The sequence below is a fragment of the Oncorhynchus nerka genome, linkage group LG2 (genome assembly GCF_034236695.1).
Source record: "Oncorhynchus nerka isolate Pitt River linkage group LG2, Oner_Uvic_2.0, whole genome shotgun sequence".
Taxonomy (NCBI): domain Eukaryota; kingdom Metazoa; phylum Chordata; class Actinopteri; order Salmoniformes; family Salmonidae; genus Oncorhynchus; species Oncorhynchus nerka.
Window position 1 is genome coordinate 73,146,996 of NC_088397.1, and position 17,601 is coordinate 73,164,596.

General features: G+C 42.7%; 1 protein-coding gene across 3 annotated transcripts in view; it reads right to left on the reverse strand.

Moving 5' to 3' along the window:
• Positions 1 to 1,293: 1,293 nt before the first annotated feature.
• LOC115141992 (fibroblast growth factor receptor substrate 2-like) overlaps positions 1,294 to 17,601 on the reverse strand; it is a 60,966-nt gene continuing 44,658 nt past the window's right edge. For all 3 annotated transcript variants that reach the window (XM_065002423.1, XM_029681445.2, XM_065002418.1), the window contains 2 exons: positions 10,005 to 10,129; positions 1,294 to 9,818 (listed from right to left, as the gene is read on the reverse strand). In XM_065002423.1, coding sequence (XP_064858495.1) covers positions 8,439 to 9,818; positions 10,005 to 10,129 — 1,505 coding nt within the window. In that variant the 3' untranslated portion in view covers positions 1,294 to 8,438. The remainder of the gene's footprint in view (positions 9,819 to 10,004; positions 10,130 to 17,601) is intronic.

Here is a 17,601-nt window from a genome sequence, read left to right on the forward strand (position 1 = left end):
ACCAAAACCAATAAGACATACCTTTGTATGCCTCCTCATCTGTACACCTACAGACCCACAAACAAAAGTGAGCAGATCAGGTCACCTGCACCCAATACAGCTAGACTTCAAAATATTCTTATAGCCTACATATTCTTAGCTCTTTGTTGATTGATATCCATTGAATTGTGGTGTCCATTTTGTTTTAGAATGATATGCACAAATATGAAAAGATATATGGTATCATCATAAAACAATATCCATTTATATAATACAAAGTACAAACCTTACCTTAAATTGAGGAGATCTTAACATTTTCCAATTAAGTGCCTGCACCTGCTGTCCTTTCAAATTAAAATCCAAATGTTTCAGTTGGGCAGTTAGGTTCCTGCAAAAACACCCAACCTCGATGAACCCCACCTCCTATGGGGTGCTTGGAAGAAACTTTTGGGGGCAATTTTCAGTTCCAAGAACCCTAAGGTTCTTTGAAGAACTTTGAGGCTCTTAGAAGAACCCTTGTTGAACCCCTAATTTTTAGAGTATACAAGCAGGTGGTATCCAAGCCTTACACATAACAGTGGACACTACATCACCGCACTCCATCTCTTGCTCTTGGTCCTCATCTTTGTAGGTCACATTGATTTAGCACCTGTGTGTTTTATCAGTTTCTTTATGAAAATATTTAGCGAACTGCATGACAGTAGCTAAAGCAAGGGGCTATTAGCAACACACAAGTAGACTGCAAATTGGGCGGCAGGTAGCCTAGTGGTTAGAGCGTTGGACTAGTAACGGTTGCAAGATCGAATCCCCAAGCCGACAAGGTCAAAATCTGTCGTTCTGCCCCTGAACAAGGCAGTTAACCCACTGTTCCTAGGTCGTCATTGGAAATAAGAATTTGTTCTTAACTGACTTGCCTAGTTAAATAAAGATACAATTTAAAAAATGCTGAGGCAGGCATGCCCTGACCTCCTGAAGTGAGCGGGCGAGAACGCCGACAATCTAGCCTTTTGGAATCTTGCTCCACGTTCCATTCAAATTGGGCACACTCCGCTCATATACTCTGATCAGGGACTGGTAAGCTACTTCTACAATCTTTCCTCCTTGGGGGTCTGCTTCAAAATAGCAGTGACCAAACTAGTGTCACCTCAAGAACACTGGCCTATAGGATGTCTATGCTCAATAACATTCACAATGTTAGCTTCTGTTACACAGGATGGGTTCTTCTGTTAACACTACAAACATGAACTATGGATCCTAAGATCAGTTGGAACCTTTCCTCTAGCATCTTATATTACCTACACCAAACAGAGTAAAAACAATAAAAGCTCTTCTTTATTTGTGAGATTCCTCTTTTTGATACAATGGATCATTAGCCATGAAACAAGACAGACATATCAACACAGCAAGACAACTATATAAAGCATATTTACAGCTGGATCAACATCTCTAGTACTTACAAGACCATGCTCTCTGTACAAAAAAATGATAAAACGTGTTACACAGGCAGACACAAAGTGCATGCTCAAAGTAAGGTAGTAAACAATATTTCACCTGCCAAAAGCAGTCTAAAATGTATGTAATGTTGAATTTCAGGTTCTTTGTAAAACAAGATTATTATGAAGTAATATTCCATTGAAATGTAAATACTACAATCTTACTGAGGGCAATTTGAACAGGTACAGGCAGCTATTGATCATTTCCTCCAATGGAATGATTCAGTGTAAAAAAATAAACTGCTTCGGATTCAAATGTTATTTTGATGACTATGTTCTTTACAGTTTAATTTTAATGTTGACATTACATTTAGTCACATACATATTTTTCGTACAAGTCACACTCTTCAATGGTTTATATACCATAATTCTCACCAAATGGCATGCCTGTTTAGTTTTGTATTGGGACAGGGACAGGACGGGTACAGATAACATCCTGTATTATACAGGTCATCTTCTCGCAGAGTGATGGTATATGACATTTTGCATTCCCCAAATATAATGAGATGCTATGAGTTTCATCTTTCCACATTTCAACAGATGTAGCAAAAATAGCTTAGTTAGAGTAGCTCCAATGAAGACAAGAGAAGACCTTCACTGCATCATACCCATATATATTATGTACATACCGAGAGACACATACTTACAAGAAATGCAAATATATACGAAGAAGAAACTCGCATAGCAAATTTTTAAGTTGAGAAAACTTTTGAACACTCACTTTTCTGTTTTCAGCAAGGATAGAAACATTAAGTATAGTTTCCCTTCATCTATACAGAGTCTCTCTTTGCTTATTACATTCATACCGCAGGTAAAACCAAGACCAGAGGGTGTCTCTCAAGGAGAGTCCTATAGAGTTCCTGGTGAGTCTCAGCAAGGTGTGTCCCTGACCTTTGGTCAAAGTCATAGTACTCAAGGACATTTGGCACTCAGTCAATATTAGTGTACATCACAGTCAATTAGTTTGGCCCACCCAAAATGTCTATCAACCAATCAGCACAAATTCCATTTCATACATATTATTATCACCATGAACATACAGGTTCAACAGGTTTCCATTGATCTGGTCTTATTGGAATAGAAGAGTGTTAGCTTAGCATGTGACTGGATGAAAATAACGGACTCCTGTCAATATCATCGTCACCCACCAGTGGATATCACACATGCATTCAATAGTAAATAAATAAATAAACAAAACCATTTAGAAAATACAGTACCAAGTCACTGTAACATTTCTTGGATTTGGGGCTACTTTGTTAGTACCTTGGTAACATTATGGCACTAAGTGCAGTACGGACCTAGAGTGGCATTTCGAGGGGCTGTGGAAGGAAAATTACCTATTTTCCCATAATCCCCATCATTGTGGCAAGAAACACCACTTGATGGCGATCTGTCCGTCAGGCAGTTGTAATGAATTTACAGAAAAGAGGGCAAAAACCTGTTGTTTGAATTAAATTATGGTAAAACTTTATTTTAAGACACACATATTAGCCACTAAGTTGTAGTTTATACGTGTGTATATCAGAGGAGGCTGGTGGAAGGAGCTATAGAAGGATGGGCTCATTGCAATGGTTGAAATGGAATCAATGGAATGGAGTCAGTCATGTGGTTTCCATGTTTGATACGTTCCATTAATTCCATTCCAGTCATTACAATGAGCCCGTCCTCCTCCCACCAGGCTCCTCTGGTGTATATGCTGTACATAGCTCATAAAGGTCTTTATGTGTTACTGGCCAGTAGTGCTGAGTGATTAGTGCTTTTTGAGGTCGGTTTGGTTTCGGTTTGAGAAAATAATCACGGTTTTCGATTTTTAAAAAACATTAATGTGGGTTGAATGCTGTAAAAACACAGAAAACAACAATTGATGGCAGTGACTGCCTATTACTATCACTTATTAAGCTGTGGTCTGTCATTGTCATTGAAAGCAAGTCTAAGAAGCAGTAAATCGTTTTTTTTTTCAAATCATTCTTAAATTTAGTTATGCGTCTTTTACTTTCGGTTTTGTACACCAGCTTCAAACAGCTGAAAATACAATATTTTTGTTTTTGGAAAATATATTTCACAGCGATTTATACATAAACTGAAATTAGGAAAACTATTAGAATATTAGCAACCAGGAAATGCCAGTGCAATTTCTGCATAGTGCATCTTTAAATAACATATTTTGGTAGAGTATATTCCATATTTGTTTTTAGTACGATGACTTTATTATTTCATTATTAAAACCCAAATGATGGTAGTGACTGCCCATGACTATTTACCACTTTTCAATGCACCATCCTTAATCAAATATTTCAGTAGTGTATATTTAAGCAATAAATATAGTGGATGTGGTATATGGCCAATATACCATGGCTAAGGGCTGTTCTTAAGCGCGTCGCAACGTGGAGTGCCTGGACACAGCCATTAGCCGTGGTATATTGGCCATATATCACAAACCCCCAAGGTGCCTTATTGCTATTATAAACTGTTACCAACGGAATTAGAGCAGTAAAAATAAGTGTTTTGTCATACCCGTGGTATACCATGGCTGTCAGCCAATCAGCATTCAGGGCTCAAACCACCCAGTTTATCATTTTTTATGATTTATTATTTAATCCCAAATCGTCATCACATTAGCAGCCAGCCAGCCAGCCAGCCATCTATCCATCTATCTCTGTGCTCCCCAAAGAGTCATCCTATTTAGGCTAGCAGCCTAGTAGTTCTTCAAAGTAGATAAGGCACACTTTTAAGACTGATGAATAACAACTATCAATTGATTCGATTAATTGTCGGTCGGGTAGATACCTAAACAACTGTTCCCTCATTTGTGAAGCGTTCTATGAACTTCTGTCTTTCCCTTCCTTCTAATTCTGCCGGTCCCACAGGCTTGAACCACAGTTCATACTTGATCTCTGAAGACAAACCCCAAGTTGAGCCAGAGATCAATACGTAATGAAGTCTCCGCACTAACAATGGGTGTCGTTGTCCCAAAACCCGTAAGGCAGGCGACAAGCTTAAGTCCTAAATAAGGCCATAGAAAGGAATTGGGCTTATGTTGGACATATTTTGGCGACATTGAAACCTCTCGCTTTGGCATCTTTCTCTGGTAAGAGCAAGAAAAAATATTTACGAAATGGAATTAAAATAATTGAGCCTATGTTGTTAATTAAAAACTTAACATAAACCCGAAATGTCGACTAAAAGCTTAGCACTACTGGCCAATCCTTAATCTTTTCTCTCATTTTGAAGGTACATCAATGTGACAACATTGATATAACAAGATACAGTATGACTTTAGTGTAGGGTACACTTCCACATCTTAAGGTACTATTCCTGTGTACCAAATTGATAACAATGACTGACTAATGAATGGGCCTAGATCAACAGTCAAATACAGTACACAGATATCTTGGCCATACGCCTCCTGATACCTAACCTGGCCCTTTAAAAGGCTTCAACATTCAAGAGCCACCCACACACATCTAGCAGAAAGCTTGGCAACAGTCCCTTATGGCACAGTTAAGTCAGGTGTAAAATAAGCGCACATCTGCTGTATATAAGACAATCAAGAAAACAGAAACATGCATTTTTCCACATTCTAATTTAAGCATGTATACAATAAAGCTGTATTATTACCAACAGGGGGCCTGACAGAGGAAGGTCTTAGTTACAATGTCGATTCACATAAAAATAGGGATCAAGTACAACAGACCTGCAGATCCATCAACAACACACCTCAAACCTCACACACATTGGACTGAATAAACCTCATCTCAATCAATACAACTCTATTAAACCATTATTGCGAAATGTAAACACCCTTTAAAATGTATCATGAAAAGATGTGTACAAATGGATATATCCCTGTCTGAAAAATGCCCACAGTGAGTAGACCTACATATCTTTTTCCATCAGATGAAATACAGTTATGTGGATTATAGTTGCTAGGCCTGTGCTGCACGTTCAGCCACATTACTTCAGATTAGACAGCCAGATCGTAATGAAAACAAGGTTTGGTAGGATGATTATCACACCAATGAGGAGAAATAAGAAATGGAAATGAGAAATTACAACTTCCTTGAATTAAAAACACATTTCTTTCCATACCGGTAGCCCATATGCAGTGATCTTGAGTGAAGAATAAGATAATGGTAGTTCCACATACTAAACAATATGGTGTACAATCCTGCACAGCCACTACCACCCCGACCTCTTCTTACGGTCTGAACTTCTGTGACAAATAGCTTACATACTGTCTCAATATGTTTATAGCAGCATAAAACCAGCAGAGTTGTGATGACTGGATAGATCCAACCAATCCTTTGTCTCACTCTAATATGGCTGTCGATGTATAACCTAGCCTATGAGGTGAAATGTGTCTTTCTTGCCCAGTTAAGAATCAGCTAGAGAGATTCATGAGGAGGAGTACACAGGGTTAACAATTTAAACCCTGTGGCCATATGTATCAAGAATCACAGAGTAGGAATGCTGCGTTTTAGATCACAATGAATACGGTTACATTGACAGGGGAGACCTGATCCTAGAATAGCACTCCTACTCTTGATACATACACCCAGAGCCAGTTTATTAGGTACACCACACCGTTCACGAAAATGGTTCGCTCCTACAGACAGTGAGTCACGTGGCCGTGGCTTGCTATACAAGGCAGGCAGACAGGCATCTAGTTACTGTTCAATTGAATGTTAGAATTGGGCAAAACGAGTGACCTAAGCAACTTTCAGTGTGATATGATCGAAACAACCGGCCTCCTGGGCTTTTCATGCACGACAGTGTCTAAGGTTTATCGAGAATGGTGCGAAAAACTAAAAACATCTATAGTCAGTGGCAGTCCTGTGGGTGAAAACAGCTCGTTGATGAGAGGTTAAAGGAGAATGGCAAGAGTCGTGCAAGCTAACAGGCGGGGCCACAAATAGGCAAATAACAGGGCAGTACAACAGTGGTGTTCAGAACGGCATCTTGGAACGCACAACTCATCGGCCCTTGTCACAGATGAGCCATTGCAGCAGATGACCAAACCGGGTTCCACCCCTATCAGCTAAAAACAAGAAGAAAAAACAAGAAGAAGCGTCCCCGGTGGGCACACTGGAAAATTGAGGAGTTATTATTTTTTTACGCCTGATCCCACAAATCCCGGTTCCTTTTGCATCATGCAAAATCCCTTGATACCAATTGAGCAACGTTTCCATTCCCAGAAGAATTCAGGCTGTTCTGGAGGCAAAGGGGGGTCAAGCCCGGTACTAGATAGATGTACCTAATAAACTGGCCCTTGAACTCCAACTTTTCTTTTGTTTTTGACATGTAGGCTAACTCCTTCTTGCCTCTTAGCCCTCAAGTTTTCTTCTACAAATCCTAATGGAACATTGATTTGATTCATAATGTTCATACAGGTAACAGTAAAGATTTGGCACTTTAATATGTTAATACAGTCTTCTTTAGAATGTATTGTTATTAATTACAGGCATAACAATGGTATTACAATGGTGTCACAGACAGTCTGCTGATGACTGGTGATACTTTGGTCTCCAAATCACCAACTGACTGGATTATGAAAAACTGGTCGTCACATCTTTTTGCAAAACAATCACAATATAGACATCTCGATGAATGAATAAATAAAATAATATCCTCAGTCAAATGTTCACTGATAGACTTTCCATAAATAGCTAACATTACACATAGTGCTATATTCCCCTCAGACCCTCAGTTACCAATCTGATACTTACTAAAATAGTAAACAAGAAGACCTATTTTTTTTATGTGAGGTTATTATCAAGCCATTATCAAATTCTGCTCTGAAAAATTCCAGTTGCTATTGGTCTCTATAATGTTGCAAAAACAACAACATCCATACATAGTTTGGGCATGTGTGATGACATCACCATCTCTAAGGAGTTTGTCAAAGCACAACTTTACTGTTACTCCAGAGCAGAGGGATTCTGAACTGTGGGGGACATCAGTGGCCAGTGTCTGACCCCGAAGGTAAAAAGTGCAAAGGTAAGCATAGTTTAGGAATTAGATATGGATTCCTTATTCAAGTGGGAATGATATGTGGTCAGAGGTCAATTCAATAATCTGTGTGTAGGGGGGCAGTAGAGGATGCTGAACATCTATCAACACGCTATCATTGTATGAAGGACAACTATTATTTCCATTTGAAATACAATTTCAACGTGAAAAATGTATATTTAATCTTGAGGAGAGAGAAAATTGATACATCAAAAAAAAGAAATCTGCTGTGAGGTCTTTTTTAGACTCAAAATATAATACTCGATAGGATGTACGATTTTACAATTCCAAAGGATTATGTGCAAACTGTACTGATCTGTACTAATTCCTGAAGGCAGATAGTTATAAATATATATCATCATCTGTCCTTTCTATCAGTCACTGGGCCAAAAGAAGTGCTTGTGAGGTGAAGAACGCACATTATTAGAATACAATTGAGGGAATAATAAACTATTTTTCATATCAGAAAATGTTCTGTCAATTTAACAATGTGGACTAGTAAACCTGTACTCGATAGTAGTCCATGTTCGTAAACAGGGACGTAAAATAAATAAAACAACAACACTGAATGATAATGGAATGAGGACCAAAAAACAATGGCAGCTAAAGGCTTTAACTATAAACCCAGCAGATCACGACCAGGGTTTCTGCTGTTAACTCAGACAGCATCTCATCAGTCAGAAAGTGACCCATAATAATATTGCAACTTCAAACCAATCTCGGTCCATCAAGTGGAATATGTACGGATAGGTTTCAATTAGTTTTCTAATTAGGTACCTGTATATGATCCAACTGGTCAGGTCAGGACAGAACAGGACAGAAAAGGACAGTCAGATGGCTGGATGAGAGTGAGGGGTTCAGTGTGCTGCTGAGTTACTTATACCAGTCTGTCCAACCAAGCCTGTTTCTCTCTCTTCTCCCTCCCTTCATTTTTCTGTCTCCTCCTCCTCACTGCGTCTACAGAGGCAGGTCTGTGCTGTTGTGGCGAGTCTTTCTCGACGTCCCATCGTCCCGGGGGAGGGCTTTCTGCAAGTTGGACATGGCTGCTGTCTTCTTCAGGTCGATCACAGCGTAGAACTCACTGCGCCGTGGGGCCTGCTGGGGGCCACATTTGAGGGGTGGCAGGCGCTGGTGCTGTGGCTGTAGTGGCTGGTGCTGAGATTGGGCTTCCCCTCCACCCCCACCGAGGGCCTGGCATGGCAGTTCTGCATTGAGGTCCACCTGGATATAGTTGAGCTGCCTCGATGGGGTCATATGACCGTGTTCACAGCCCTCTCCCCGACCAAACCCTCCTCCCGGCCGCCTACGGAAATCAAAGCTGAATATTCGTCCGCCACGGTCCGACTGGGGGTGGCAGGTCTGGAGGTGAGGGGGGCAGGCATGTCGCAGCCGGCTGGGCTGGACCTGCTCTGTGTTGACATAGTTCTGCAGGGCGTCACGGTGGATCCCCCCCCTCCCCAGCCCGTCCTGGTGGTACCCGTTGGGTGTCCCAGGACCCTCTGAAAACTCGTACTCGTCAAAATCCTCTTCCTCTTCGTCGTACTCCTCCTCATCCTGTTCCTCGTCATCCTCATCCTGCTCCTCGTCTCTATGCAGGGCGCGGTACTCCCACACCGGTGGCAGCGACGGCAGGTTCTCGTAGTTGAGCAAAGCTGTCCGCCGGTGACCTCCGCCCATCCCTACGCCCCGCTCACAGGGGTACCCCAGAGGTGGCAGAGAGGATGGGCCGTGGGGGTGCGGTTGGAGGGGGTGTGGGTGTGATTGTGCGTGACTGTCTCCGGTGGTGCTACTGCTGCTGCTGGAGCCCACAGACTGGGACACGCTGCTGGGGCTGAGTCTCATCCGGCGCCCCCCTCTCAGGCCGTTGATGTTCTCATAGGTGAGCTGGCTGCCCTGGCAGCCCTCCTGGTGCTCATGGCCAGGGTGCCGGTGCATCACATGGTGATAGTGAGGGTGGTGGTAGGAGTGGGAGTTGCACAAGTGCAGAGGAGGCTCATCCCCCTCTGCCTCTGAGCCTGTGGTGCCCTCTACAGGCAGCATGAGATGGGGATTGTGGCCCCCGTGCCTCTCCCTCTCTAGCAGGTGGCGCTGTGCAGGGGTGGGTCCCAGCATGAATTTGACCTGAGAGGAGGGCTGGAGAAATACCTGGGGTTCCTTGCGTTGTTCCTCCAGTGGGCAGCAGTGCATGCTGGCCTTCCCACCTCCTTGGCCCCCGACAGGGATGGCTCCTCGGGTTGACTCATTGAAGGAGGTGGGCCGCACCTCAGGTAGAGAGTGTACACAGTGTCGACTGGAGAGTTCCCCATCCACAGTAACAGTATTCATATAGGTGTGAACCTGCAGAGATGGGGAGAGAGAAAGAGAGCGAGAAAGAGAAAGATAAAGAGCGAGAGCAAGATTAGCAAGGACTCAGAGAGGATATTACACACATTGCGAGGTGAGGAGTAACCAGCGGTTACAGTGCAGCTCGGTTCGTCACGAGAATGTGAAAACTACAATGGAGCGGTGAGGGGTCAATCTTACCTGGTCATCCAGGCCCATGAGGCTGTGGCCATGGGGATCGTCAGTTAGAGAGGGCTGGGAGGATTCAGCTCTCATGGGATACCCCGGATACCCATTGGGAAAACCCTGGACGGGGAATGATGGAGCTGGAGACAATACAAACTGTGTTGAATGGGAGTCTGGGTAAATGAGGTTAGATGTTTTTATGTCTGCAAATCTAATGGTGTGTGTGTGTGGTGTATTGCATAGACTGCTTAGTAATGAAGCCTTTGTTTTACCCCCAAGTCATTGTGTTTTCTACCCTTCCACCTCTCTCACTCCATACCCTTCCACCTCCCTCCATCCATCCATACCCTCCCTCCCTCCATAACCTTCCACCTCCCTCCATCCATCCATACCCTCCCTCCCTCCATAACCTTCCACCTCCCTCCCTCCAACTGGGACATGCTTAAACCACCTGACCAAGTTGTAAAGCAATGGGACTCCCTAAATCTTTCTCAGATTATTACCAATCCCACAAGGCATGACTCCAAACACCCAGAAAGGCTAATGACCTTTTCACAGCCTGTGTTTGTAATGGCTGCTCAGAGCAGAATTACTCCACCTCAAGAATTCCATTTGGCGAAAGGGTCGACACATGTATAGGCTGATTGGCTCTCATTCAGGCAAATGAGAAAGTGCATTCAGGCAATCCGGAAGGCCAAAGTTAGTTACTTTAACTTCTCTAGGGTAGGGGGCAGCATTTGGAATTTTGGATGAAAAGCGTGCCCAAATTAAACTGCCTGCTACTCAGCCATAACAGCTAAAATATGCATATACGTAGATTTAGATAGAAAACACTCTGAAGTTTATAAAACTGTTTGAATGATGTCTGTGAGGATAACAAAACTCATATGGCAGGCAAACACCTGAGAAAAATCCAACCAGGAAGTGGGAAATCTGAGGTTTGTAGTTTTTCAACTCTTGGCCTATCGAATACAGTGTCTATGGGGTCTTATTGAACTTCCTAAGGCTTCCACTAGATGTCAACAGTCTTTAGAACCTTGTTTGATGTGTCTACTGTGAAGTGGGGGCGAATGAGAGCTGAATGAGTCAGAGGTCTGCCAGGGAGCCACGAGCTGGCCACGCTCATTCACGTGATAGTTAGCTTGCATTCCATTGCAATTCTACAGACAAAGGAATTTTCCGGGTTGGAACATTATTGAAGATTTATGTTAAAAACATCCTAAAGACTGATTCTATACTTCGTTTGACATGTTTCTACGGACTGTAACGGAACTTTTTGACTTTTCGTCTGCACCTAGTGATCGCCCATCATGAATTTGGATTTGTGAACTCAAGGCGCGAACAACAAGGAGGTATTTGGACATAACTGATGGACTTTATCGAACTAAACAAACATTTATTTTTGAACTGGGATTCCTGGGAGTGCATTCCGATGAAGATCATCAAAGGTAAGTGAATATTTATAATGCTATTTCTGACTTGTGTTGACTCCAAAATAGCGGATATCTGTTTGGCTTGATTTGTTGTCTGAGCACTGTACTCAGATTATTGCATGGTTTGCTTTTTCCGTAAAGTTTTTTAAAATCTGACACAGCGGTTGCATTAAACTTCTTAGGGCTGCAATCCCGTTAACGGGATCGATATGACAACAGCCAGTGAAAGTGCAGGGCGCCAAAGTTCAAAACAACAGAATTCTCAAAATTAAAATTCCTCAAACATACATGTATCTTATACCATTTGAAAGGTAATCTTGTTGTTAATCCCACCACAGTGTCCGATTTCAAATAGGCTTTACAGCGAAAGCACCACAAACGATTATGTTAGGTCACCACCAACTAAACAGAAAAATTCTGCCATTTTTCCAGCCAAAGAGAGGAGTCACAAAAAGCACAAATAGAGATAAAATTAATCACTAACCTTTGATGATCTTCATCAGATGACACTCATAGGACTTCATGTTACACAATACATGTATGTTTTGTTTGATAAAGTTCATATTTATATAAAAAAATCTCAGTATACATTGGCGCGTTACGTTCACTAGTTCCAAAAACATCCGGTGAAATTGCAGAGCCACATCATTCTACAGAAATACTCATTATAAATGTCGATAAATACAATTGTTAGACATGAACATATAGATATACCTCTCCTTAATGCAACCGCTGTGTCTGATTTCAAAAAAACTTTACGGAAAAAGCAAACCATGCAATAATCTGAGACGGCGCTCAGAAAATAAATAAAATTATCCGCCATGTTGGAGTCAACAGAAATCAGAAATCACATTATAGATATTCCCTTACATTTGACAATCTTCATCAGAATGCACTGCCAGGAATCCTAGTTCCACAATGAATGCTTGATTTGTTCGATAATGTCCATTATTTATGTCCAAGTAGCTACTTTTGTTAGCGCGTTTAGTACACAAATCCAAACGCTCGTGCAGGTCCATACGAACGTCGGACAAAAACTTAAAAAAGTTATATTACAGGTCGAAGAAACTTGTCAAACTAAGTATAGAATCAATCTTTAGGATGTTGTTATCATTCATCTTCAATAAAGTTCCAACTGGAGAATTCCTGTCTGTAGAGAAGCCATGGAAAGCAGGTCGCTATCATGTGAAATGCGCGTGACCAGGACCTGGCTCTCTGCCAGACCACTGACTCAAAGAGCTCCCATCCGGCTCCACAACACAGTAGAAGCCTCATTCAAGTTTCTAAAGACGGTTGACATCTAGTGGAAGCCATAGGAAGTACAACTTTATCAATATCCCACTGTGTATTCAATAGGGGCTGAAAATCGACTAACCTCAGATTTCCCACTTCCTGTTTGGATTCCTTCTCAGGTTTTTACCTGCCATATGAGTTCTGTTATACTCACAGACATCATTCAAACCATTTTGGAAACTTCAGGGTGTTTTCTATCCAATACTAATAATAATATTCATATATTAGCAACTGGGACTGAGGAGCAGGCCGTTTACTCTGGGCACCTTTCATCCAAGCTACTCAATACTGCCCTTGCAGCCATAAGAAGTTTTAAGGAGAAGTGGATCTAAAATTCCATGCTTAACAGTTGTATCTTTTAGCAATGTTTATTATGAGTATTTCTGTAAATTGATGTGGCTCTCTGCAAAATCACCGGATGTTTTGGAACTACTGAACATAACGTCAACGTAAACTCAGATTTTTGGATATAAATAGGAACTTTACCGAACAAAACATACATGTAATGTGTAACATGAAGTCCTATGAGTGTCATCTGATGAAGATCATCAAAGGTTAGTGATTCATTTTATCTCTCTTTCTGCTTTTTGTGACTCCTCTCTTTGGCTGGAAAAATGGCTGTGTTTTTCTGTGACATGGCTCTGACCTAACATAATCGTTTGGTGTGCTTTCGTTGTAAAGTCTTTTTGAAATCGGACATTGTGGCTGGATTTACAACAAGTGTATCTTTAAAATGGTGTAAAATACTTGTATGTTTGAGGAATTTTAATTATGGGTGGGACACTAACGTACGAGGTGGGACCCACGTACCCTAGAGAGGTTAAGGAGCAGTTCTTTCTCTGTTGGTCTAACTCCAATACATCCTGGGAAACGGTTCAAGATCTGGAGAATAAACCCTCTTCCTCACAGCTGTGGTTGTTTCTGACAAGGAGCACATGGCTGAGCTCTTTAGCCTCATTGCCTGTCTGAAGTTTCCTCATCTCCCACCCCTTCTAATGCGACTAGCCCCGATGCTCCTCCCCCTTTTTCCCCTGCCCGCTACAAAGTTTCTCCCTGCAGGCAGTCACTGAGTCTAAGGTGCTAAAGAATCTCCTTAAACTTAAACCCCCCAAAAACATCTGCCAGTCACATTCTGTTAAAGGTCCCCAAAGCACACACATCCCTGAGTCGCTCGTATTTTCAGTTCGCTGCATCTAGTGACTGAAATGAGCTGCAAAAACACTCAAACTCCACAGTTTTGGGGCCTTTGGAGTGGCCGAAGGCACTAAATCGCAGTGCTAGAGGCGTCACTACAGATCCGGGTTTGACCCATGAGGCGGCGCACAATTGGCCAAGCGTTGTCCGGGTTAGGAGGATATCAAGGATAAGGATATCCTTGTCCCATCTTACTCTGGCGACTCCTTGTGGGGGCCGGGCGCATGCACGCCAACTTTGCCAGCTGTACGGTGTTTCCGCCGACACATTGGTGAGGCTGGCTTCTGGGTTAAGCGAGCAGTGTTTCAAGGAGTGCAGCTTGGCAAGGTCGTGTTTCGGAGGACGCATGGCTCTCGACCTTCGCCTCTCCCAAGTCCGTACGGGAGTTGCAGCGATGGGACAAGACTGTAACTACCAATTGGATATCACAAAATATATAAGGGGTAAAAAGAACCCCCCCAGAAAAAAAAGAAATACTGGACAGTTTTATCTCCATCTCTTCATTCGAAGACTCAATCATGGACACTCTTACTGACAGTTAAGCAGTGGCTGCTTCGCGTGACATAGTGTTGTCTCTAATTTCTTGCCTTTATGCTGTTGTCTGTGCCCAATAATGTTTGTACCATGTTTTGTGCTGCTACCATGTGCTGCTGCCATGTTGTGTTGTCATGTGTTGCTGCCATGCTATGTTGTTGTCTTAGGTCTCTCTTCATGTAGTGTTGTGGTGTCTCTTGTCATGATGTGTGTTATGTCCTATATTTTTATTTTTAATCCCAGCCCCGTCCCTGCAGGATGCCTTTTGGTAGGCCGTCATTGTAAATAATAATTAGTTCTTAATTAACTGACTTGCCTAGTTAAATAAAGGTTAAACAATTAAAACAATTATACCCACAATATTAGATGCTATTACCAAGTGAAGCTTGATTTTGGAAGATGCTAACCCACTTAGCTAACTAGCTACTATTAGCAAACCCAAATGCACAACTGCAAAGCAAAGCATTTATGACATTTTAGTCAGTTCACTTAATAGTTATAATATATCCAGCTGGAAAACACTTAGTTGTGAATTCCATACTTCAACTACACTGAGAATACCAAAAGGTTAGGAACACCTTGAATGGCACACAATCCATGTCTCAGGGCTTAAAAAAATATTCTTTAACCTATCTCCTCACCTTCATCTACACTAATTGAAGTTGATTTAACAAGTGACATCAATAAGGGATCATAGCTTTCACATGGATTCATCTGGTATGTGGAAAGAGCAGGTGTGCTTAATATATTGTACACTCAGTGTAGATCACCTGACGTGTGCTGCACAACAGCATGTGACTCACAAGGCTCCGTTCTCTCATAATTTTGTGCTTGTAAACAAACACCACGTGACTGGGGACTATCGGTAGCTTCATAATAAAAAATGATGTGACATGTGAAATGAAGAACACGATCTTCTTCATCTCCTAACGTAATTGCAGGTATTTACCTAAATAGTAGCTACAAATATGATAATTTATTTAAAAACTTCAAAGAAATAGTTTCAATGGTAATGAAGCTATTGAAAAACCATCCCGTGGCTATATCCAAATATCCCGGCATACGGTACATGGTATACCGCCCAGGCCTACTCCCTACCCTTCCATTTCCTTTCCATCTCCCTCCCTCCCTATCCTTCCACCTGCCTTCCTCCTTACCCTTCCACCTCCCTTCTTCCCTACTCTTCCACCTCCCTCCCTGCCTCCAACAGGTTGTAGCTTGAAACTGGGTTTGATGAAAGGGTTTACAGTAAGACGTGGTAGACCTGTAGGCCCGATTACCGACGGCGATGAGACAACCTACAGGGAGGAGGTCAGAGACTTGACAGTGTGGTGCCATGACAAAACCTCTCCCTTAATGTCAGGGGAAAACACATCCTCATCCACATCGACTGGGCTGTAGTGGAGCAGATCAAGAGCTTTAAGTTCCTTGGCGTCCGCATCAATAAGGACGTAACATGATTCACACACACAGACACAAAGTCGAGGAAAAGGCACAACACCCCCTCTTCCCCCTCAGGAGGCTGAAAAGATTTGTCATGGGACATTGGATCCTCAAAAAGTTATACAGCTGCACCGTCGAGAGCCTCTTGACTGGTATGGCAAATGCACCACCCTTGACCTCCAAGCGCTAAAGAGGGCGGAGCGAACAGTACATCACTAGGGCCGACCTCACTGCCATCCAGGATTTCTATATCAGGCAGTGTCAATCTACACACAATACCCCATAATGATAAAGCAAAAACCGGTTTTAAAAATTGTCCTGGGCGCTCTGGAGCAGGTTTTCATCAAGGATCTCTCTGTACGTTACTCCGTTCATCTTTCCCTCGATCCTGACTAGTCTCCCAGTGCCTGCCTCTGAAAAACATCCCCACAGCATGATGATAGCACCACCATGTTATTTCTTACATTGGTACCCCAGGTAATCTTAGGTTTCATTACATACAGTCGGGAAGAACTACTGAATATAAGAGCAACGTCAACTCACCATCAGTACGACCAGGAATATGACTTTCCCGAAGCGGATCCTGTGTTCTGCCTTCCACCCAGGACAACGGAATGGATCCCAGCCTGCGACCCAAAACAAAGACGTCGTAAAAGAGGGAAACGTAGCGGTCTTCTGGTCAGGCTCCGGAGACAGGCACATCGCGCACCACTCCCTAACATACTACTCGCCAATGTCCAGTCTCTTGACAACAAGGTTGATGAAATCCGAGCAAGGGTATCATTCCAGAGGGACATCAGAGACTAAGGTTCTTTGCTTCACGGAAACATGGCTCACTCGAGAGACGCTAACGGAATCGGTGCAGCCAGCTGGTTTCTTCACGCATCGCACTGACAGAAACAAACATCTTTCTGGTAAAAAGAAGGGCGGGGCCGTATGCCTTATGATTAACGAGACGTGGTGTGATCACAACAACATACAGGAACTCAAGTCCTTCTGTTCATCTGACTTATTCCACATAAATAAAATGTCGTCCTCATTATCTACCAAGGGAATTCTCTTCGATTATAATCACAGCCGTGTATATTCCCCCCCAAGCAGACACATCGATGGCCCTGAGCTAACTTTATTTGACTCTTTGCAAACTGGAAACCACATATCCTGAGGCTGCATTCATTGTAGCTGGGGATTTTAACAAGGCTAATCTGAAAACAAGACTCCCTAAATTGTATCAATATATCGATTGCGCAACCAGGGCTGGTAAAACCTTGGATCATTGCGACGCCCTCCCCCACCCTCCTTTCGGAAAAGCTGACCACGACTCCATTTTGTTGCTCCCTGCCTACAGACAGATACTAAAACAAGAAGCTCCTGCGCTCAGGACTGTTCAACACTGGTCCGACCAATCTGATTCTACACTTCAAGACTGCTTCGATCACGCGGACTGGGATATGTTCCGCATTGCGTCCAACAACTACATTGACGAATACGCTGATTCGGTGAGCAAGTTCATTAGAAAGTGCATTGATGATGTCATTCCCATAGCAACGATTAAAACATTCCCAAACCAGAAACCGTGGATTGATGGCAGCATTCGCGTGAAACTGAAAGCGCGAACCACTGCTTTTAACCAGGGAAAGGTGACCGGAAACATGACCGACGTTGCAGCCGACGTGAGGAAAACATTTAAACGCAAGGCTGCCGGCCCAGACGGC